Source organism: Protopterus annectens, chromosome 9.part0, assembly GCF_019279795.1.
Source record: "Protopterus annectens isolate FY-2018-M chromosome 9.part0, PAN1.0, whole genome shotgun sequence".
NCBI classification, from domain to species: Eukaryota; Metazoa; Chordata; order Ceratodontiformes; family Protopteridae; genus Protopterus; species Protopterus annectens.
Window position 1 is genome coordinate 1,032,706,426 of NC_056743.1, and position 25,124 is coordinate 1,032,731,549.

Consider the following 25,124-nt stretch of genomic DNA (forward strand, 5'->3'; position numbering starts at 1 on the left):
TCCATAAACCTTAACTTAAGCCTTCCTCTTACCTGGCAGCTTCATCCTTTTCCCAATATACCCAGTATCCCTCCTCAGCACGTCCAAAACAACACAATCTTGCCTCTCTGGCTTTGTCTCCAAACCATCCAACCTGGGCTGACCCTCTAATATACTTATTCCTAAGCCTGTCTACCCCTGTCACACCCAGTGCAAATCTTAACATCTTTAACTCTGCCACATCCAGCTCGGACTCCTGCCTTTTTGTCAATGCCACCGTCTCCAACCCATATAACATAGCTGGTCTCATTACCCTCTTGTAGACCTTCCCTTTCACTCTTACTGGTACTAGTCTGTCACAAATCACTCCTGACACTCTTTTCCACTCACCCACCCTGGCTGTACTCTCTTCTTCCCCTCTCTTCCACACTCGCCATTACTCTGAATGGTTGATCCCAAGTATTTAAACTCATCCACCTTCACCAACTGTACTCCCTGCATCCTCACCATTCCTCTATCCTCCCTCTCATTCACACACACATATTCTGTCTTAGTCCTGCTGACCTTTATTCCTCTCCTCTCTACAGCATATCTCCACCTCTCTGGCATATCCTCAACCTGTTATACTTTCAATACATATCACAATGTTATCTGCAAACATCATAGTCCACCGGGACTCCTGTCTAATCCGTCCGCCAACCTGTCCATCGCCACTGCAAATAAGAAAGGGCTCAGAGCTTATCATTGATGTAATCCCATCTCGTCACTCCCACTGCAGATCTCACCTCTGTCACATTACCCTTCGTACATATCCTGTACCACTCTTACATACTTCTCTGCCACTCCCGACGTCCTCATACAATAACACAACTCCTCTCTAGGCACACTGTCATATGCTTATACAGTAAGGTAAATACCTTTATAGAACTCAGGCTAAAACAGTGAGTGAAACCACACCCACTGTCAACTTCAGCATGACTAATAAAACACGTTTTAATAAGTTGCATGGCATTTCAACCAGTTGGCAAACCAAAACACAGTACTTATTCTCAATACACATTATAATACTACTGTATTCAACGTGTACTAACTTAGTCATAAGCTGCTCTCTAACACACAAAAGAGCTTGTGAGAATAAGATAACATCTTGCACACATGCTGTTATGTTGACACTCTTCATACTACTATACTAAGCACAACCAAACGCAGGATAATAAAACGTAAGCAGATGAAAACTGCTGACTGAAGACTCAACAACATTTCGTAACTAATCTCAATTTAAAACTAATCTTATGCACGAACTGCGGCAATCTTGTCTGAAGAAACTGAATTAAATTTATATTCTTTGTATCAGCGGACACAACGGGTAGACAACCTTCTCTTATTTTTGTTATTTGTTAAAACTTACCCTGCCCGTATGTCACCACGTCCTGTATCCATTATCCATCAGCAACCACGAAACGTGGCAACACAAAATACAAAAGATCGCAGAGACCTACAATAAAATTCCTACAGCTGTCATCCAGTTTCCGCGGTTACTTTTGAAAAATGTCCCAATAGCCAATAGCCACCGTTTCCGCTGACGTCCATTTGCACGCGACACATCATCTCAGCTATTGCTATGGATTTTTTGATCTGTGTTTGCTTGTAAATTATAGCATTTTATTTCAGAGATTTTATGAAATTATGTATATATGATACAGATTTCGTATTGGTTGTTTTAAAGTGTACTGCCTCGCGGGCTGTACTGCGCAGCTTGGGGCGTGGCATACTTGATTGGCACACATAGCTTGGGGCGTGGCAGACGTGATTGACACAGTGCTTACAATGCTGCCGCTATTGCTTTATTTACTGCACGTTATCTTTTGAAAGATAATAAGAATAAGGTAACTTTTATGCTGAAAGGTTATCTTGATGTCTAATTTCAGAATAAGAAGACATTGCATCTTGACATGTGCCTCTTGCTTACATTGCTGCCGCTACTACTTTATTTACTGCACGTTATCTTTTGAAAGATAATAAGAATATGGTAACTTTTATGCTGAAAGGCTATCTTGATGTCTAATAGGTTCATAGGTTCATACTAGGCTATCTGCCCTAGGACATTTATAAGCCTAGCCAGAATGTGTTTGGCTTTCGCCACCCATTTTAAATTAATTTTGCTATGCCCTTTTTTTGAGGTTAGTATACTGTGCCTCTGTCTAACAGTGACACAGAAGTCATACCCGGGGTAAACCTCCGATCTCCCATCCACTCATCAAGATTCCTCTTGAAGAGAGTCAATGAGGGACTCTGCCTAACCTGGATTGGGATTTTATTCCAGAGTGAAGGGAGCCTGTGGGTAATGAATCTGCCCCTCCAGCATGTCCTATTTATTTCAGTACTGAGGTTCAAGTCTCTCGAGCGTGTAGCTCGATAGGATTTGGATTTTCTGAGGTGCAGCATGTCCATTAATTTTGGGTTGGACATGGCTTTATACGTCAGGCACAGATCGCCTCTGAACAGGCGATATGCCACTGAGTAGAGCTGGAGTTTCTTTAACCGGGCAGCATATGGCATCTGTTTGAGCCCTTTGATCCTCTTGGTGAGGTACTTTTGGGGTCTTTCCAGTTGCTGCAGGTGTCTGGTAAGGTACATCCCAAAAGGGGCATTGTACTCAATTATGGGCCTGATGAGGGATGAGTAAAGAGGCACGATGACCTCCCCTGATCTAGATGTGAATCCCTTCATGATTAGGTGGGCTATATAAAATGTTTTTCTAACCACTTTGGCCACGTGGTTGTCAAATGAGAGATTGCTATCAACTTGGGTCCCCAGGACCCTAATTGCTTCTTCTGTACTTAATGGATTACCACCTATGTGGTAATTTGTGGGCACTTTGTTTTTGCCAAAGGGGATGACTATACACTTTTTGGCGTTTAGCTTGAGGCCATGGCTCTGGTACCAGTTGTCTGTTTCTATGAGGCCCTTTTGGAGGATGCTTGTGTCGGCTGGAGAGTCGATTATGGTGCCCAGTTTGCAGTCATCTGCGAACTTGGTCAGCCACAGTCCTTCCATGTTGGCCTGTACCTCCGAGAAATATATACTGAACAAGAGAGGTCCCAGAACTGAGCCTTGTGGGATGCCACTTGTAACTGGTTTGGAGTCTGACATGGCTCCAGCAATTCTAACCATGTGGGTTCTGTCCTTGAGCCAGTTTGCAACCCATCTAGTGACATAGGGGTTTATATTTAAGCTGGTGAGCTTATCTATAATGCCCGAGTGGGGTATTGTATCGAAGGCTTTTTGCGAGGTCCAGGTAGGCTGTGTGGACCACCTTCCTCTCACAATGGCCTTGGTGACTGTTTCAAAGAAATCAACCAGGTTTAAGAGGCAGGATCTGCCCTTAACAAAGCCGAACTGGGTAGGATCCAGTGTCTGTAGGTCCCCAATATCTTTATTTATGAGGTCCATGATTATCCTTTCCATAGCTTTGCAGACCAAGCTAGTCAGGCTTATGGGGCGATAGTTTCCAGGATCCGTTGAGGCACCACCTTTGTGAAGAGGGACCACAGTTGCTGTACGCCACTCTTTGGGTACATATCCTGTAGTAAGGCTGAGATTGAACAGTAGTTTTATGTTTGGGTTGAGCTCTTCTTGGAGTTCATGTAGGACGCAGCCCAGGACACCGTCTGGTCCCATTGATGCTGCATTTTTTGCTTTGGAGAGGGAGGCTCTTACCTGAGCATCCGAGATGTCAGGGGGGCAGCACTCTGCTGGAATAGATATTTGCCCTTTTGGTGGGGAGGGGGGGGAGAAGTTTGCACTGAACCTGTCAGCTAGGATGTTGGCAATGTCTGTGGGTTCGGTGTATTTTTTGTCATTTTGGACTAATTCTGAGCATATCTGGGAATTACCACCCAGGTTCCTAACTTAACTAAAGAAAGCCTTGTGATTATCCTTAGTATCCTGTGCAATTTTTCTCTCGAAGCTGGCCTTAGACGATTTTATGAGTGCCCATAGTTTTTTGCTAATACTGATCAGAGATACCTTCCCTTTTTGGAATTTTGCTCTATCATTTAGTAGCTTCCTCCTTCTATTGTATAGCTTGTTTATGGCTGGGGTCCACCAGACAGGACGTCTGCCTTTGGAGGACTGGGTCTTGGTTTTATTTGGGATCGCATGATCCATGCATTCCTGAAGGTGTTCATAGAATGCGTTTATAAAGGATTCTGCGGTCTGGGCGATTTTCCACAGGCCCGGGGGCTTTGAAGGATTCCACCTCAGTTTTGAGGAGTGTGAAATTTGCTTTAGAGAAGTTTTTCACTGTGGTTTTCTGGGCAGGGGGTGGTGTCGGGATGTGAACATCCAGTGAGATTAGTTTATGGTCTGATCTTACCAGTGAGGGATACACTTCTGGTCTGGAGCTTAGAGCCCCCATGTTGGTGATGATCAGGTCCAGTATGTTTTCCCCTCTTGTGGGAGTGGTAACAAGTTGTTCCATAGCATTTGAGTTTATAAATTCTAGGAACCTTTGGGCTAGGGTGTTGGAGCTAGAGTAATGCTCCCAGTCTATGTTTGGGTAGTTGAAGTCGCCCAATATAATGGTGTTTGGAGAGACCTTCATATTTTCCAGTGTTCTCATGAAGGCCGAGTGGGGTTCCTGGGTTTGGGAGGGTGGTCTGTAGCAGGCTATAAACTGGAAGGCAGTTTTACCCACTGTTAGTTGCACATGGATAGTCTCTGATGCTTCGTGCTGTGCCACCAACCTGGAGGTGTGGGTATCTTTGACGAATATTGATACTCCCCTCCTTTTGTGGGTCGGTCCAAGTTTTGGGGCCGAAAAGCATGGTATGAGGTATAACCTGGTAGTGCTGGGGTGCTCTCGGGAGCCTTGAACGAGGTTTCTGTTACTGCACAGATATCGATTTTCTCCATGCTAAGGAGAGTTTCGAGTGCATGCATCTTGAGGTTTAGACTTCTGGCGTTGAGTAGCATTACTCTTAGTTTCTTATCCCTTGTGATACCTATGGAGGTGGGTTTGTCTTTTGGGCCTTGCCTAAAAAAGGCACTATGGGGGTAGCAAGAGCCTTTGCCAATATCTGAAAGCCCAGGGGTGACAGGTGCAGGCTGTCCCTAGCAAAGCATCTTGGCTTGTCGAGCATGTCATCCCAGGCTGACAGGCATTGGATCCCCTTTGAATGACACCAATAATTAAGCCAATTGTCGAAATTGATCATCTTGTCTTGATATTGTGGCATCATTCTTGGTGAGGGTAAGATGCTACTCAAGGTCAGGGTCATACCGGCCTGGGCCACATGCTCAGAGGGCTCCTCTATGTCTCTTTTCATGTAGTCCAGGGAGGTACATCTCAGGTCATTCACACCAACATGGGCAATGACTGAGTCATATTTGTACTTGCCTTGGAGTGACCTGAGTGCTTGTGTTATGTGGCGGATCCTAGCGCCCGACAGGCAGCTCACCGTGACCTTCTCCTTGTTCAGCCTGGTGAGCGGGACGTCAGTGTGCCTGATGATAGAGTCACCTATTACAAGTGTATCAGGTGTGTTGTTTACCCTTAAGGGCTGTGACTGTTCGGCACACTGGCTTTGTGAGATATGTGTTGCACGTGTTTTGTTTTGGGGTAGCGGTTGCTTGGGTGTCTGCTTTGGAGGTCTCTGCTGCTTAGGCAGATTTTTATTTAGAGCCTCCGAGTATGTTTTTGTGTGTTTATGTGTTTGGTCTGCTGTCGTGGTAGGTCTATGTGAGAGTGGAATTGTACTGAGTGTGGTTTCCTTCTCCTCCTGACTGGTTACGCCAGTACTGACTTGAGAGAGCTTAGCCTCCAGTTTGGCTATATGGATGCATCTCTCACATGTGTTGGAATTTATTGGGAGGAGGAGAGGGTTGTCTGTGTACATGAGGCAGTTGTAACATTGCCTCAAGATTCCCAGATTCACCAGCTGGACCGGAGAGAAGATTGACGACTGACCTTTGGACATGCTAGAATAGTATTGGGAATTCCTTTATAATTGAAAAAAGAGGGCCAATGGGGAACAAGGTACGCGAGAGGACTTTGTGAGTGTAGTGCTTTTAATTTTTTAGTGCTGACTTATAATTGCTTTAGTGAGCAAGTGCCTTTAGTGAACAAGTGCCAGGTAACTTAAATGCAATGTGTTACAGGTAACTTAAATGCAAAAATGACAAACAGTAACTTTCTTTTAAGTGAAACAAGGAAATGAGTACAGTAAGCAATGCATATATCACTAGGGATCCACAGAAGCGCTGAAAAGCCGCGGTTTAGGTGGTATTAGCGTTTCAGGGAAATAACAAGCAAACACGCATACAAACAGAGCTAGATTCAGCAGGCCTGGATCTAGTCTATGCTACAGCAAACAAGGTGAACCAATTTCAGTAAGAAACAGTTGAAATATGCAGGCACTATAAGCCTTTAACCAGAAATTCCCAGCTCAGAAGGGCAGAGTCCAGCCTCTCCTCCCACAAGAGTGCAGACCACGAACCTTCTTAATGTAAAATAATAATTTCAGAATAAGAAGACATTGCTGCCGCTACTGTTTTATTTACTGCAGGTTATCTTTTAAAAGATCATAACAATAAGGTAACTTTTAAAAGATGATTGCCTGAACTCTTGATGTCATCAGTTTAATTTCTGAATAAGAAGACATTGCATGAAATACTCACGCTGCCGCTACTGCTTTCTAGTCTTGCACATGTTGCTCAAAGGTTATCTTTTACAAGATGATTGCGTGACTTCTTGATGTCATCAATTTAATTTCAGAATAACAACACATTGCATGAAATTCTGAAAGATATGAAGTCTAAATTCTACTCTTGCACATGTTGCTAAAAGGTTATCTTTTAAAAGATCATAAGAATAAGGTAACTTAATTTCATTTCAGAATAAGCAGACATTGCATGAAAGACTCGGCTTTAATTAAATGGCATTGCATCATAAAAAGACATTCTCAAAAATTGTAGTTGCATCAAGTACTCGCCTTTATTTTGTGTTATGCAAATGGGGACATTATGACTTTTTGCGGGCTATAACATTACACTATGAACTTTTTAAAACGATCTTTGCATTGCCGCTTTAAGTACAATATTACATGTTTAAAACGTTGCGTTGCCGCTTTATATTTCGGAGTTTGTAACATGACAGTATAGACGTTTTCAAAAAGATCTTTGTGTTGCACGTTAACGAAAAGACATTGCATCTGGCCTTCATTACATCTATCAAAATTAACAAACTAACAAGCACACACAATCATTAACTGTTCAAGCGCACACAATGTCTAACGTCTACTGAGCATACATACGGAAACCCAGCTCTTCCTTGTGCTCCTCCTGGTACTGTCTGATATGTTCCAGAAGGCACATAAACAAGTGCTCACACTGCCTGCCGTACTTCTCACGCCAAACGAACTCATCCAGGTGGCTAGCCACCATATGCCTTACTGTTCCATTCATCTGTCTGAACTGCTTCTTGCAACACGACCACATCCCCTCGACCGCGTTAGTGTGTGCACCAATTGCTGGGTCTGCAAAATTTCGACTGTGATTGACAGTCAGGTGCATGTAACTCATTGCCTGCAGCTCCGAAATTCCTCTGTAAGCTGCCCATTCGTCCAAGACGATGACCGAACCTGGCAACACATGTTTGCAAATAATGGGAAGTAAGGTGCCTGCATCCCTTCTCTCAACGAAGGTGAGGTATCCACTCTTTGTACTGCAGTCATAGATCCCAAAGATCCAACGGTCCATCTTTCCTAGCACGCGACCACGATTATATTTCGCCTTCACTAGAAGACATTCATCTATTTGTACTTCAAGCCCTGGGCCACCCAGCAGCATTGGATCCTGCAATAGTCTCCAGCTGCAGACATCGCGGAGAAATTGATATCAGTCTACCAGGGTTGTTTTGGAGACTGACAGGTGGTCTGCAAGCCTGCAGATTGGCAGTTTCCTTGACCACCAGTACATCACTTTAATGAGGGTATGCAGAGGCAGTCTGCTCTTGTGGAAAAAAGTGCCACAGAGCATTCCGGACCTGCTTCTACAGTTCCTGGCTGTGCATCTCCAGGAGAACGTGGTGGCCTGTCGAGCCAGAGAGGACCGAGACCCACACAGATGGCAGCGCTTGTCCTTCCCAAGTATTCCGACCGACTGCAGGAATGTAACCACAGATGTGGGCAACGAAGTGATGGAGATAAGGTACTTGTCGTCCATCCTGTTCATGTCTTGAGTGTTGCCCAAGGCAGTTTGCAGGCGTTTTATACACACAGGTGTAGAAAAGGGCCGACTGTGGATGAATAGGTGTTAAAGTATATGAATAGGTGTTAAAGTATCACTTTTAATGCCATTATCAGGTTTAAAAATAGCTGTATGTGTGAAGAAGCATTGTGTGAAGAGTTAGGTAAAGAGTGCACCATGTATATTTGATGATGATTATGTTTGAAACTGCAGTTACGCTGAGTAGTTACAAGATATGTAAAATACTGCATTAAACTTGAGAAATGTTTTGCTGGTAATGTCACGTGACTTTAAAAAAATGCCTGGAAAGGGAATGATTTCTGATGCATGAATATAACGAGCGGAACCCCGAGTAATTGCATGTACGCTATCAGCTTGTATGGGTTTGGCTTTATTACTGATTTTGCTTTGGCTTTTTTAAGAAAATTGTCTGGTATCTGGTGCATATCATGTACATTAAAAGATCACAAGAAGACATTGCACCAAATACTCGGTGTATTTGTCAGATGGATTTGTGGTTATTTGTATGGTAGAAGAATGATTTGCTGGCGTAATGCCTCGAAAGGGAATGATTTCTGATGCGTTAATATAACGAGCGGAACCCCTAGTAATTGCATGTACGCTATCAGCTTGGCTTTATTACTGTGTTGTGTGGTTATTTGTATGGTTTGGTGAATGATTTGCTGGCGTACTTTTCGGAATTCTTTGATGTGAAATATGTACTACATGGTGTACACAAAAGAATGATTTTCTTGTTTATATGTCGATGACTACTTGATTATTTGTTAATTCGATTGAATGATGACTATTTGATTACTTGTTACTTATTACTTGTTAGACAGTTACGGGCGTGATTAAGGAGTTAAGGACGATCAGGGGCGGGGTTTGCTACTGCGCGTCCTGCGAGGCAGTACACTGTAATATAACCTTGGTATTAATAGGGGGTTATGTTATCTCGGTCCTGTCTTTGTTTCTTTTGAATGTTTGGTAAAATTAGCTGTATGACTGCAAAAACACTAAAATTAATATGGTTAGCGGATTGAAACTTATTTATCTAGACTTAATGACAGCTTTTCTCGTTTTGTGAAAAGTAGTGAAGTGAAATACAACTGAAAAGTAGTGCCAACCATTTCTGCTGTAGCGCTGCATTTCGAATTTATACAGTTAGGTAACATATACCACATAAAGCTTATATCGTAAAGACGCACTGGCCTTTTTGCTTACGTTAGGGCGTGCCTTCATTGAGTGTCAGGACCTACTGTCAGAGTAATAAAGCGTACACGCTCACACTTTTTATTAAAAGTAAACAATAAATAACGACATTTTGTTAGTATTTGTTTAGTGGGGTAGAGCACTTGTCCCAAAATACTTGGGGTCAAGCTCAGATAGCATTTTTTTTGAGTCGGAAAGAACATGAAGACAATAACTTCATATTATAGTAGTGGTTTAAATTAAAAAGGCTTTGTACGCGATTTAGATGTTTACAAGAGTACAACGGCTAAACCTGAGTAGTTAGCTTGCATATAAAGGGTGAGCTGTCTCATACACAATAGCTTCTTGGTACTTGTGGCTGTGTATAACCGTGTGGCAAACTGTGCGTTTGAGCAATTATTCATAAATTATCTCAAGCTTCCACAAGTCGATATTATAATGTACGGTGAAATGGTCTATTGCTGGAATGTAGTTCTTTATCATTATTGCATCCAAATTAATCTGCGAGCAAAAGTCACAGCTCTTTGCAATTGGCTTTTGACAAAGGTGCTATTACTAAAACCAATGTAATGGTATTCTCATACATTAAGAAACTGTTTTCCATATCTGACATCCTACTTCAAGACCTAAATGGAAATATCGTTTCAAACACCAATAAGCAAAGATACATACAGTTACTTTAGACATCCTGTTTAACTTTTCCACCCACATTGACAGTATAACCTCAAAAGCAGCAGCCGAGAAGACATCCTCATTCTCTCTAGATCAGATTTTAAACAAGCAGTTGGCAAGAAAGCCTTCTCCAGAGTAGGTCCTGCTCTTTGGAACCATCTACCATAGAAACAAGACATAATACTACTCATCACTTGTAAGAAATCTCTTAGAGAATTCCTTTATAAAGAATCCAAATGCCATTGCTTCAAGGATATGGGCTAATGGTTTTTGATCTGTTAGTATTGTCCTGAAGCACACCATTGAACTATATTTTCATAAGTTCATAGGAGGTTACTAGGCTAGCAGCCCTGGAGTCTTTATAAGCCTAGCCATGTTAATCCTAGGTTGCCCCAGTTATCCTTGGTTAGATGGATGTACTTTACAGATCAGCACAGACAACACATGTCCATGAGGGACATGAATCCCATCTCCGCGGTGAATTTGTGGTCATCCATCCATTTGTCCAGGTTGCACTTGAATAATGTCATTGAGGAGCAGTGCTTCACAAGAATTGGGGTATTATTCCAGAGCAGCGGCAATCTCTGGGAGACATATCCAGCATGTTCTCTTAATGTCTTAATGATAAGGTTGAGAGCCCTAGAGCGAGTGGCTCTAGTGCCATTTGATTTGTGGATGTGCAGAATTTCCATCAGGTCAGGGTCAGAGACTGCCCTGTAATCCAGGTACAAGTTGCCTGTCAGCAGCCTGTATGACATGATTTTCAGTCTGTCCATGTAGGTCATGGTTTGGAAGCCATGTATCTTCTTAGTGAGAAACCTCTGTGGTCTGTCCAGTTGCTGCATGTGTCTGGTGAGATACATGCAGAAGGCAGCATTGTACTCTGTTAATAAATCTGACTAGGGTCGAGTAAAGTGGGGTTATAACATCGTCAGACCTGGAAGTGATGCCTTTACTTACGAGATACACAATGTAGAAGGCTTTACCACTATGGAAACCTGGTGGTCAAAGTTCAGATTGTTGTTGACCTGTGATTACCAGATCTCATACCACTGGGTTTGAACTTAGAGGGGTGCTGTCAATTTTGTAATTAGTGGGGAATTCCGCTTTACCAAATGGGATAAAACTGCACTTTTTTGCATTTAGTTTTAGAGTGTGACTTTGGCAGCAGTCATTTGTTCTTGTTAGCCCTTCCTATAATATGTTAATGTCATTGGTGACTCAATGACTGCACCTCGTTTACAATCATCAAGAACTTAGTAAGCCAATGGCCATCTACTGTAGCCTGCACTTCTGAGAAATAGATTCCAAATAATAAAGGGCCCAGTACAGATGCTTGTGGTACCCGACTGGTCTACTGGTAGAGGCGGAGTCACCAACTTTGACAGTATGTGTTCTGTTGGTGGGCCAGTTAGCTACCCATCTAGTGATGTAAGGGTTAACACCTAGCTGGGAGAGTTTTTCAATGATACCCAAGTAGGGGTTGTGTCAAGGGCTTTGGCTAGATCCAGATAGGCAGTATGCACTGTCTTATCTTCATCCGGGACTTTGGTGACTTTCTTGAAGAAGTTTACCAGGTTCATTAAGGACAATGTACCTTTAACAAAGCCAAACTGGGTTGGGGCTAGAGTTTGAAGGTTTCCTATGTCCTTGTTGATAAGGTTCATGATGATCCTTTCAATGACGTTGTAGATAAGTCTGGTTAGACTTATGGGTCTATAGCTCAGAGGGTTTGTTGATGGCCCCCCTTTATGTAAGGGGATTACTGTTGCTGTTCTCCATTCTGCTGGAACAAAGCCAGTTCTTAGGGTATGTTTAAAGAGAACAGCAAGTGGGTCAGCTAAGTCCTGTTTTAGATTGTTTAGTAAGCAACCTGGGATGTTACATGGTCCCACTGAGGCCATGTTTTTGGCCTTGGAGAGCGGAGATATGACTTGATCTCTAGAGATACTAGGTAGAGAAGTGATGTCAGGCATACTTTGGAGTATGGCTGGTCGGGATACGGAGGTGAAGTTTGCACCAAATGTGTTAGCTAGCAGATTGGCAATTTCCTCTGGTATAGTGTGAGTGGTACCATCTACTACTAATTCAGCACATAGCTGGGCACTCCCTTTTATATTTTGGACATAGTTAAAGAATGCTTTATGATTGTCTTTGGCTAGGGATGATATTTTAGCTTCATAATTATCTTTAGATGACTTTACAAGACATCTTATTTGCTTGTTCAGTCTGTGGAAGGAATTCTTCCTCTGCAGAGACAGTTGCTTCTTGTTCTTGGACATCAGTTTCTTGCTTTTGTTATGCAATCTGTTTATACTAGATGTCCATCAAGGTGGCTTGTTTTTTCATGAGGGCCTGGTTTTAATCTGGTGAGGTACAGCTGAATGTATACAGTTGATAAGATTATACAGGGCATTTGTGTACATCTCTGCATAGGAGTCATTATTGCCTGTGACTGAAGGGGGTATAAAACTTTTTATACCATCATTTAGTAGGCTGTAGTTTGCCTTGGAGAAGTTCCTTAGTTTTTTTTTTTTTTTGCTCTTTGGGGGGGTGTGGGGTACAATACAAATGAAACTGATCTATGGTCTGACCTTACCAGGGAGTGCATCACACAGGGAGTAGTGCAGTGACCACCCACATTGGTGAGTACTGTGTCAAGGACATTGGAGCCCCTTGTGGGGGTGCAGACTGTCTGTTCCAGAGCATTTGCATTGGCAAAGTCCAGGAACCTCTAGTTAAGCATGTTTGTGTATGTTAGCCAGTCAATGCATGGGGTAATTGAAATCTCCCTTGACAAAGGTGCTGGGCTGTATGTCGAGTGACTCCAGGAAGTCCAGGTAGGCGTTGTGCTTTTTTTGGTTCACGAAAAGGTAACCTATAGCTAGTAATGATGTGGTGGGGTGTTTTGCTTCTAGTTAATTGGGCATGGAGTAGTTAGAGACAGTAGTACTGTTTGATACACCTCCACCTTTGGTTCTTTCATGCTCATTCTGAGGTCTGAATGTGTGGAAGGCATTGTAGCCTTGCACAGCTGGGGTGCTCTGCACAGCCTTGAACCACATTTCAGTGATAGCACAGACATCAGTATCTTCCAAGGTGAGGAGTGCTTCCAGGGAGTGCAGTTTTATGTTTAGACTCCTAGCATTAAACAACAGTACTTTGAATTTGTCTTTATTGGATTTTGCAATGTCAGAAATTGTATTGTTTTGACATTGCATAAAAAGGGCACTATAGGGGAGGCAAGCACCATAGCCAGTATCTGAAAGCCTAGGGGAGATGGGTGAAGACCATCTCTGGCAAAGCAGTATGGCCTGTCAACCATGTCTTTCCAGGCTAACAAATACTGGATCCCCCTGGACTGATACCAGAAGCTAAACAAATTGTTGAAGTCAGTCATTTTTTTGTTTATATTGTGGCATCATCCTGGAGTGAAGATAGAATTCTACTTAGGGCTAGGGTCATACCTGCCTGGGACACATAATCTGAGAGTACAGCCATGTCTCTCTTCATATAGTCCAAGGAGGTATGTCTCCATTCACCCCAACATGAACTATGACAGAGTCTTAACAGTACTTGTTGTTGAGCGACCTGAGTGCATACTTGATCTGATGGATCCTGGCGCACAATAGGCAGCTGACCGTGGCCTTCATCTTGTTGAGCCTGGTGAGGGAAACATCTGTGTGTCTCCCTATGGAGTCTCCTATGACCAAGATATTAGGTTTTGGGGTGTTTTGCCTTAGAGGCTTATTTGGTGAGACACTGATATGTGTGTTATGTGCAGTGGTTTCTATACATGTTGAAATGTTTGCAGATAATTTGCTCTTGGGGGGTTTCTGATCTTTTGGTAGGCTTCTAGTGAGTACCTCCGTGTATGTGGGTTTATGTTTGTGTCTTGAACTTGTGAGAGAGATGAAGTGTGTGAGCTGATAACCTGTTTGATGTCTTCTTTTTTGTTACATGAGAGGATTGCTTCCAAATTGATAGTGTAATTGCAATTGTCATATATGATATTTGTTTGTTTCAGGGCTAAGCGGTTGTCAGTATACATGAAGTGATTACTACATTGCTTCAGGATGCCCAAGTGAATCAGGCTGGCTGGAGAAATGGTGGTAAAGTGGCCATCCATAATAGCAGGTTTATACCGTAGTACTGTCGGAGAGTGGTTAAGTTAGATCAGTTTATGATGCAGGAATAACAAAGGAGCTTATTCTGTTGATGGTTTAGGGTGAAGAGCTGTGTCGATGCTGCTAGAGTGCAGTTGAGTTGCCTGCAGAGCAATATGGACTTGGGAGGGTTCTACTAACAGATGTCTTGGGAAAATTTAAGTTTCCAGGCATTTGCATATATATAGGGCAGTGCTAACCCCCATTGTGCAATGCGCAGCTAAGCGCAAACACAAGGCTTAAGTACAGGCAAAATTCACAGTTCTAAGAAAAACTACGAATGGGAGAGCTGCAAATTGAGCTTTTCTCCAGCAATCCCCTCCTCCGATGGAACCTGAGCTACACACTTCTGCCAAAAGGGTGTAGGGAGGCCCTCTTAATGTAAGCTGGCTGGTTTAGAGCACAGTGATACCAAACAGTCTAGATTCAGCAAGTCTGAATCTAGCCTATGCTATATAAGACAGTAGTACAAAATTTCAAATTGCAGAAAAAAAAAACGCAGGCACAATCAGCAAAAATGAAACAGCAGTTCAAATAAATACAGTTAACAATGTGCAATATAGGCTTTAAGTATACATAATTTTCAGTTGTTTGCAGTGGATGCCTTGAATTTCAGTTCAGATGCACTTCATATCTCTTGCTGAAGTCACCAAACTCTGAGCAGCTCTGGTTAACTGAGAGCCAACCCTTACAAATGCAAGGCTTAAATACAGGCAGAATTCAGCAGTTTTATGACAAACTACCAATGAGAAAGCTCCAAACAGTGCCTTTCTCCAACAATCCCCAACTCAGATGGAACCTGAGCTACACACTTCTACCACAAGGGTGCTGGGAGGCCCTCTTAATATAAGATAGCTGGTTTAGAGCACCGTGATACAAAAAAGTCTAGATTCAGCAAGTCTGAATCTAATCTATGCTATACAAAGCAGTAGTACAGAATTTCAAATTACATAAAAAAATGCAGACACAATCAGAAACGAAGCAACAATTCAGATAAATACAGGTAACAAAGTGCAATAAAAGCTTTAAATATACTTATTTTTCAGCTGTTTGTAGTAGACATCTTGTATTTCAGTTCAGATGCACTTCAGATCTCTGGCTAAAGTCACCAAACTCTGAGGAGCCCTAGTTAACTGAGAGCAAACCCTCACAAACATCAGGCTTAAATATGGCGAAATTCAACAGTTTTAAGACAAACTACAAATGGGTAAGCCTCAAACCGAGCCTTTCTCTAGCAATCCCCAACTCAGATGCAATCTGAGTTACACACGTCTGCCACAAGGGTGCAGGGGGGCCCTCTTAATGTAAGATGGTTGGTTTAGAGCACAGTGATACCAAACAGCCTAGATTCACCAAGTCTAAATCTAGCCTATGCTGTATAAGGCAGTAATACAGAATTTCAAAGTGCAGAAAAAATGCAAACACACTCAGCAAAAAATGAAGCAGCAATTCAAATAAATACATTTAAAGTGCAATACAGGCTTTAAATATGCTTATTTTTCAGTTGTTTGCAGTGGATGCCTTGAATTTCAGTTCAGATGCAGTCCAGATCTCTGGCTGAAGTCACCAAATTCTGAGAACCTCTGGTTAATTTCTAAGTATGTTCAATATAATAAATGTATGTGTATAAATAAATACACACGTCTATATCTATATATACAGTGGATATAAAAAGTTTACACACCCCTGTTAAATTGCCAGGTTTTGTGATATAAAAAATGAGACCACAATAAATAATTTCAAAACTTTCCCCACCTTTAATATGACCTATAATCTGTACAATTCAATTAAAAAACAAACAAATCTGTTAGGTAAAAAATATAAAAAAATAAAAAACGTACAGTAAGCTGGTTGCATAAGTGTGCACGTCCTTAAACTAATACTTTGTTGAAGCATCTTTTGATTTAATTACAACATTCAGTCTTCTTGGGTACACACCTGCCATCAAAGAAAGAGTATCTGATTAACCCCAAATAAAGTTCAGCTGTCCAAGTAGGATTTTCCTGACATTTACTCAGTTGCCTGCTACAGCAAAAGCCATAGTTTGCAGACAGCTTACAAAGCATCAAACGGATCTCATTGTTGAAAGGTATCAGTCAGGAAAAGGATATTTTATTTATTTATACAATTTATACAAAAAAATTCCACAGCATTGGATATACCATGGAACACAGTGTAGACAGTCATCAAAAAAATGGAGAAAATATGGGACAACAGTGACGTTACAAAGAACTGGACATCCCTCCAAAATTGATGAAAAGACAAGATGAAAACTGATCAGGGAGCCTGCCAAGAGACCTATAGCAACACTGAAGGAGCTGCAGGAATTTCTGGCAAGTACTACTTGTGTACTACATGTGACAACAATCTCCCATATTCTCCATATGTCTGGGTTGTGGGGTAGGGTTGCAAGATGGATGCTTTTTCTTACACAGAAAAACCTCCAGACCCAGCTAAAATTTTCAAAACAATACATCAAGTCTCCCAAAAGCAAGTGGGAAAATGTGTTATGGTCTGATGAGACCCAGGCTGAACATTTTGGCCACAATTCCAAAAGGTACATTTGGAGCAAAAACAACAGTTCGCGTCACCAAAAAGAACACCTTCTCCACGGTGAAGCATGGTGGTGGCAGTATCATGCTTTGAGGTTGCTTTTTTTCAGCTTGAACTGGGGCTTTAGTCAAGGTGGAAGGAATTATGATCAGTTCCAAATACCAGTCACTTTTGGCCTAAAATCGTCAGGCATCTGTTAGAAAGCTGAAGATGAAGAGGAGTTTCACCTTTCAACATGACTATGACCTCAATCCAAATCAACAAAAGAATGGCTTTACCAGAAGAAAATTAAAGTTTTGGAATGGCCCAGCCAGAGCCCAGACCTAAATCCAATAGAAAATCTGTGGGGTGACCTGAAGAGATGCCCTCGCAATCTGACAGACTTGGAGAGCTTTGGCAAGGAAGAGTGGGCAAGTATTGCCAAGTCAGGATGTGCCATGCTGTGCTAGACTCCTACCCATGAAGACTAAATGCTGTAATTAAATCAAAAAGTGCTTCAACAAAGTATTAGTTTAATGGTGTGCTCACTTATGCAACCAGCTTATTGTATGTTTTTTTTATTTTTTATATTTTTTTCCCCTAACATATTTTTTTTGTTTTTCAACTGAATTGTAGAGGTTATAAGTCACATTAAAGGTGGGAAACTTTTTGAAATGATTTATTGTGGTCTCATTTTGTTATATCACAAAAACCTGGCATTTTAACAGGAGTGTGTAAACTTTTTATATCCACTGTATATACATATATATATATATATATATATATATATATATATATATGTGTGTGTGTGTGTGTGTGTGTGTGTGTGTGTGTGTAGACACACACACACACACACACACACACACACACACACACACACACACACACACACACACACACACACACACACACACACACATCACTTCATTCAACACTTTTAATCTAGATCACACTCACATTCCTTTCCAGACTCTTACTCCAATCCTTTTTGTTTCCCCACTACCTTACCTTATTTAATTCATCTCTTCAGACCTTTCCTCTACTTCTTTCCTCCCTACTCACTTAAGCCACCTGAAGGCACCCTACGCTGCACTCTTACAAACTTCTCTCCATCCTTCCTCCTTCTATAACCATAAATATGAACACCTCTTTCATGCTAAGACATCACTTAATTTCATCTCACTGTCTCTAATCATGTAATCTCTGCTATCTCTTTATCTTATTAGAATTGTCGCAGATCTCATTTACTACGTACTAACCTATGTAAAAATAATGTGACTATTGAAAATTTCCTCACATATTCTCTTCAACTCATGTTACTGTTTTTTATTGCATTCTACTTATGAAACATATGTTCTATGTTTTTCTCACTACATTTTTTTCACTCATGCTTTGTAGCGTAACATGATACTTTAGGTTTAAAATATTTGTATGCGCTAATTTGTAATGTAACATGATACTTTGTGATTCAAAATATCTGTACTTGATTTCTGAAATACTGTGATTGTGTAGCTTTTCTCATTGGGCCTCCTCTGAAAATGGGCACTTTTTGACCCAGTTGGACTTACCGGTAAACAAATGTCAAATAAATAAATTGTGTGTGTGTATATATATATATATATATATATATATATATATATATATATATATATAGATATATATATATATATATACACACACACACATATATATATATATATATATATATATATATATATATATATAGATACACATTTTATATATATATATATATATATATATATATATATATATATATATATATATAATATATATATATATATATGAAATGTGTGTGTGTGTATATACAATTTCATAAACTTAATCAGCACTAATTGTACCACTATGCTTCTAGAATTATTGGTATTTCATTGTGTCTAGTTTCAGTTCTTGCATACGTTTTGTAGACCTCTGTGTTTTGAGTACCTTCATTATTTTATGCTTTATACCAAGATCGTGACCAAAAAAGGTTAATTGATCAGCTGTCTTACCTGCTAGCAAATCTCAAAATAAAAATAGATAAATACGTAAGTAAATAAACTTAGACCCAGCAGATAACAGAAATATCTCATGTTATGTGCAATTTAAAATTTCTTTGGAGAGGTACCTCACAGGAAGATGGTTGTGCACTTAGCACCCCCATTACTGAGAACCTTTCTTATTATAAATCTTATCCCATTTATAATTTACAGTCTGTGTGAATTTATACCTATCAATAAAACAGTCCTACTTTTGTGCAAACTCGTTTAAACCCCATTTTCATGCAGATAAACAAGTCTCAGATTTGGCTTTGGTGGATTTTATTAAGCTCCTTAGTTTGTCTAATTCAGTGATGAGTGGTCTATCATTATGGGAAAAACTCTTACCTTTGGTCAAAATTATTTTCCTTATATTGTCAAGTTTGTTGATATTATAGTTCCAACATGTAGGTTTATTTCAAGAGTTTGCCCTGCACTTGTTCATACATGGTACTGTTGCTACTGTGCAGCTGTTTACATGCTGGTATAGTGTGCTGGTATATGTTTTTGCATATTCTGGGGAGGTAACTGGGTTTGGCAGGGATTTGAAGCTTGTCAATGTAGCATTTAAGTGTAGGTTGTTTGTCTTAGAGAAATTTCCAAAGTATCTTGGGTAGAAGGAATCCCTAGTTTCAGTTTTACTTAGAAGGAGATGGCTTTTATGGTCACACCTAACAAGTGCTGAAGATGCACAAGAGATGGTGCAAGATGCTCCGATATTAGTAAAGACAAGATCCAAGATGTTGTTCCCCCCAGTGGGTACTCTGGCTAATTGTTCCAAGGCATTTATCTTGACAAAGTCCGAGAATTTCTGTGCTTGTGTACTAGTGGTAGTGTAGATTTCCCATTCTGTAGTTGGATAGTGTAGATTACCTAGGAAAATGATATTGAGTTTAATACTGAATGATTCTAATTCTTGTAGATGGGCAGTCTATCTATAGATAGATGATCATGGAGATCATCTATTAAAGTTATGTAGTCCAAAGTGTTAGATAGTACAGTTTACTGTTACCTCATTTAGATGTATGTAATGGGGAGTTTTCTCCATGGGTGTCCACCAAAAAGAGTCTTTCCAGTTACATAAGCAAATAATTTATACAGCTAGATATACTTGACTTGTAGTCTTTTTTATGTTACGCCTTTATCAAAAGTGTGTCATTTACACAAATATTTACAACACATCTGCTTATAATAATTTTTAATTCTTCACATAAGCACATTTAAGCTACATTACTAAGAAATTGAAAATGTCTTGATATGTGAAATCTACATTTTTTATTAGTTTTGTAAAATGTTTCAACATGTAACATTCTCACTTTAAATACATTGTGTTACCTTTTTAATAAAATGTTTGTGGAGATTAAATAATTATGTGGGATGCCACCCCTTTACAAAAACAGGCATGCAATACATTTAACAATAGAGGACAAGGTTCACTGTTGTCAAATTTACCTTATATAGTATGGAAATGCTCCGGTAGGACAGTTTACATTTTCTTAACTTGGGTTACATTCTCACCATTTGAAGGTTCCAAAATGATGAGGCACTGTCTTTAGTTATTCAGAGCCTTTCTCTTTCTTTTTTATTACTGAGAAAGATATTTCAGATTGCAGAACAACATCTTGGAATTTCCTCCTTATGGAAGTAAGGGGGAACTAGAGAAACCTGAAGACTTTAAAGGACCAGTATGGTCAGAAAAATCCGAAAAAGAAAATACTTTTAATTTTATACTGATATTCTCTTTGATACAAATACTTTTAATCTTTTATTGCTATCATGTTCAATTCTAATGCTTTTCTAGCACTTTGAATAATCATTTTTGATTTATTCCACCTTTAATTACCTGATGAGGGGGAATACTGATATGATTTTGTTTTTCAGAAAAGCTTTCTCTTTCCCAAAATGCACTATTTTCCCAGATGGCATTATGTTGAACAGTCCTCTCTTTCGGGCTGCTCTACTTAGAATCGCAGGACTGTAGGTTAGTGTTTACTTTTAGAATCTCTGAACAGACCATCACTAACTTTTATCCAGTGACACTCTTTTGTTTCTGTACATTGTTGTGTTTTGAATATGAGTTTTCTTGTTCTTCTACAAAACTGTTAGCTAAGTTAGAATTTCCGTAAAAATAAGAAGTGTTATTAGGTTTCTTGACATTCCAGCCTTAGCTGTTATCTGATGCCACACAGTAAGAAACCTGTAACTGTCCAGAGTTAGTAGGCTTGTGGTAAGTGGCATAGGTGGTACCACACTGGGGTATATGCCCCAGCTATGAAATATTGTGTCCCAGTGACTGCCTGAATAAAATGCAAAAATGTGTTTTTTTTTTTTTTTTTTCAGTACCCAGCCTATCCACTGATTGTGGTAATATGACTGGGGTAACCAAGTAAGCCAAACCGTGTTGCATTATTATGCAGTTTAAGTCCCTGTGATCACTTACCATTGGCAAATGATAATAGTGCTTTCCTGGCAATCTCTAGTCATGTAGTCATATGACTTGAGACTTCCAGGAATGGCAACTATATGATTTTCAGGGATGTTTTTCACTTTTCAGGTAGGTGTTTGTTTTCCATTCTATCAGGAAATCAGATTGAATTGTGAGTCTGTTAGTACTGGTAATAGTAGAAACTGCCCACAGCAGAAAGAATAGAGATTTATATTTATGAGATTCCTTCACAGTCAGAGGTAGATTTTCATCTCAGAAAAATTGCATCCCACTAGCTCACTGTGTATGTGTTTTGTATCCAAGTATCTTAGTACAAATCCCTGAATTTTTTGTTGTGAACCACTTCAGGGAGTGGATATATGACCTGTTATATGCAGTTAGTAAATCCAGCTTTTCAGAGGGCTTTTTGTCACTTTCTGGTGGTATGCCTGATTCCACCCGAGGCTACTTAACCTCTTTTCACAAGGCCAGGTAAAACTAATATCCAGACTCTCTCTCTCTCTCTCTCTCTATATATATATATATATATATATATATATGTGTGTGTGTGTGAGTGTGTGTGTCTGTTTGTGTGTGTGTGTGTATATATATATATATATATATATATATATATATATATATATATATATATATATATATATATCTAGGTCTACCTGAGAAGACCAACAAGCTGAAACATCGACAACGAGATGATCAACACCAGAAGCCCGACAAAGCAAATACCCGACAAGTTGTAATCCCAACACTGAAAACACAGACAGCCTGAACAGCACCAAAGCCGTACAGAATGTACTGTACAGACGAGCGAGACAAATGTCATCACACAAGTTACAGTATACCAATTGAGTGCCATTTAAAAAAGCAGATCAAATAAATTGACAGATTAAAGGAAAGTACAGGCAGTATGTACTGTACAGTTCACAGGAAGTTGGAGTCACATTTTCAAACCATGCACATAATCCACCATGGTAAACACCACAACAGTGTTGTCATTAGCAGGGTCTTACATTGATTTCTGTATGAGTGAACCAGACTTCAAAGGGAACGTGGTGAAGTCTCTTCTTGATGGGGTCAAATCATCTGTAGTATCATTGGCGGTTGCTTTCATTACTGCTTAGCACCTGCTGTGATATATGTTGCTGTTTGTGGCAGTTACTACTCTGCAGATATTGTCTCTGTGCTGATTATTCGGGCAGTTGTGAGCAGGTTTAGTTGATTGTCGGGATTATGCTTTGTCGGGCATGTGAACTGTCGGGTTTTTTTACTTTCGTTCTTGTGGTGTCGGTGATCTCGTTGTCGGCTTTGTCAGGTTTCAGTGTTATCAGGTAGATCCATATATATATATATATATATATATATATATATATATATATATATATATATAAAGATGTATTATATAGGAAGTAAAAATCCTATGTATTTAACAAATATAGTTATATTTTTAATTGTAACATGCATACTTTCAAATGATGGACGTTGTTGAGTCAGATACATAGCTATGCTGCACCAGAAGCTGTGAGGTAAGAATTGCAGTCTTAGGTATGCTTTGTAGATGAATACTCTGTTGTCACCAGAACATTTTGTAATGAAATCTCAAAGTGTAAAGGAAACATAATCTTTCAAAGTCAGGATCCTGTGCCTTTAGTTCATGTGCCTTCACTTCCAGTCTGACATTTTATATTATTATTATTATTATTAGTATAGTAATAGTAGTAGCAGTAGTATTGTTATTTTATTATTTTATTGTGAAGGGTGTGGTAAATTTTTCTTTAAGTATGCTAATGGTCTAAAATACTTCCTTACTGAGTTGACATTAAATTACAAGAAAAATTCCTATTTAGTTCTCCTAAATTCAGAAGTTTTATCAACAGACTTGTGTACTTTCTCATTAATACAGTTGTGTATTTGTTTTTTCAGAAGGCATGACCAGCTAAGTGCATACTTTATATAAAAGTCATGATTTTCCATTGTGAGAAATTTGCTATAATGCTTTGTATAGTTACAGAAAAAAAAGTATTTTATTGTGAAGTAACACCAGAAGTCTTAGGTAGTCATTTGGATGTTCTGGTTTTACTACCAGTTTCACAAAAAATGTATAGTTGGTAACCATTTTATTTTCCAAGAATCATTAGTGCCAGTCCCAGAATAGTAAGACTGAATGAGTGAAAATGCAGACTTACAGCAATGTTGGTCTAAGTATACATTTCTTGGAGTACTCCCTTTCCTCCGAGGTATGGTCATCTTGGAGCTATGTTTGAGAGTATGGGGAATTTCCAGGTTGCCTCCTGGGGGAAAAAAAATTAAAAGCAGAAGACTGATTTCAGCATTGACTGTTCTCTGTATTTTTTTAATTTTTTTTATTTTTTCATAATTTCTGGGCTCACACTTACAAGTCTCAGAATCACAATAGGGAGACATATAGTTTACATTTTTTCAAGCTGATGAACTCGGTATGTATCATCGTTATATTATTGTTGTGCTCTTATGAAATACAATTCTCTTGCTTACATTTTCTGAAAGACATTGGGATCTGCAAAACAAAATAAAATGTGGACTATGAAGGAGTCTCTTCTGTAAAATTTCATAAGAATGTATTGAAGCAGCATAGACAGATTATTATTTTAAGTTAGGGTGGAAGTTAGGCCAGAATGGCTTTTGCAAATTGACAGAGTAAAACTTTTACAAAGCATTCAGTTGAAAAGAAATGTGTAGCTTTCAGTTTTTTTTTTCAGCCTAAAATAAGCAAAAGCTGCCAAAGTCATAAATATATAACATTGGTGTGATGTCAGACCTAAAATGCGTGTTGCTGCATAAAAATATTGTTTTCAGTTGAAGTATAAAAATGACACTAAAATTTTATTTATTTATTGCCTTTTGTTTACCATGATGGTCCAACTGGGCACTCAGGCTGATTTTCAACGGAGGCCCAGGGACAAAAGCTCCATTAAAGTTACAAAACAATTACAAAAAAAAAAAATTCATAGGAAAAAATAATTTTATTTTCTTAACAGTAGAAATGGGCTTTTAGAATCATGCAGTGGGTAATAGAATCAAGATAGAGATTAATACAATTTGATTTATGTAGGTATGTTATACAATGATAAACAGGTTGCATTTATATATACTATTGCATTAAAAATCAAGATACAGCTTCTTCTTTGAGGGCAGAAGTGCAATCTATAGACAGTAATGACAGCAGTGTTCACGGGAAGTTTTATGAATAAACGTTTTACCATTTTGGAGAGACAGGCTTTTAAATCAAAGTGCAAAAGTAACCCAAACAGACTCTAGTCTGGGGATAGGCTTTCTGAAAATGTTCAGCAGTTAAGTGGTTAAATGTATCATCAGTAGTTGCTGTTGAATCTGTCACTTAGATGCTATCTTCATGCGCATTTTCATTCTTGAGATGTAGAGTAACATATTTTTTGTAGGTTTTCATTTTTTTGCGTTTTGACTTTAACTACTTCTATGACTGATTGGACAACTTCAGCAGTTACATTCACTATGTTTTCTATGGTTTCTGGGTACTGACTTATAGTGTTACTGCCTCTTTCATGTAATCTAAAATGCAGTATCTGTTAGCTTCTGCTGCTTCCTTTCTATGCTGATATGCAGTTCTATGCATTAGTTTAATTCTTCTTGCTTCATGGTGCTGTTGTTTCTTTGCATTACTTCATTTTTCTCTATACATTTCCATAGTAATTTTTCATTTGAGATACTTTCTGAATGACATACACAGTCTGCATTAACCGTTTTCATGGCTTTCGTTTATGTATAGTTTTTTTGTACAGTTTGTGCAGTTTCTGGGTATTTAGTTCAGTTTTGTAGTCA

At 39.5% G+C, this 25,124-nt stretch overlaps 1 protein-coding gene across 2 annotated transcripts in view; it reads right to left on the reverse strand.

Annotated features, from left to right (window-relative positions):
• Positions 1–23,542, reverse strand: part of RACGAP1 (Rac GTPase activating protein 1) — a 1,182,394-nt gene extending 1,158,852 nt beyond the window's left edge. Inside the window, exon 1 of one of the 2 annotated variants that reach the window (XM_044083830.1) lies at positions 23,474–23,542. Coding sequence is in view for 1 of the 2 variants with exons in the window: in XM_044083828.1 (XP_043939763.1) it covers positions 1,388–1,419 (32 nt within the window). In the remaining variant the exon portion in view is untranslated. Of the gene's footprint in view, positions 1–1,387; positions 1,611–23,473 lie in introns of those variants that run through there. The other variant, XM_044083828.1, reaches the window with a different exon arrangement.
• Between the last annotated feature and the right edge of the window lie 1,582 nt (positions 23,543–25,124).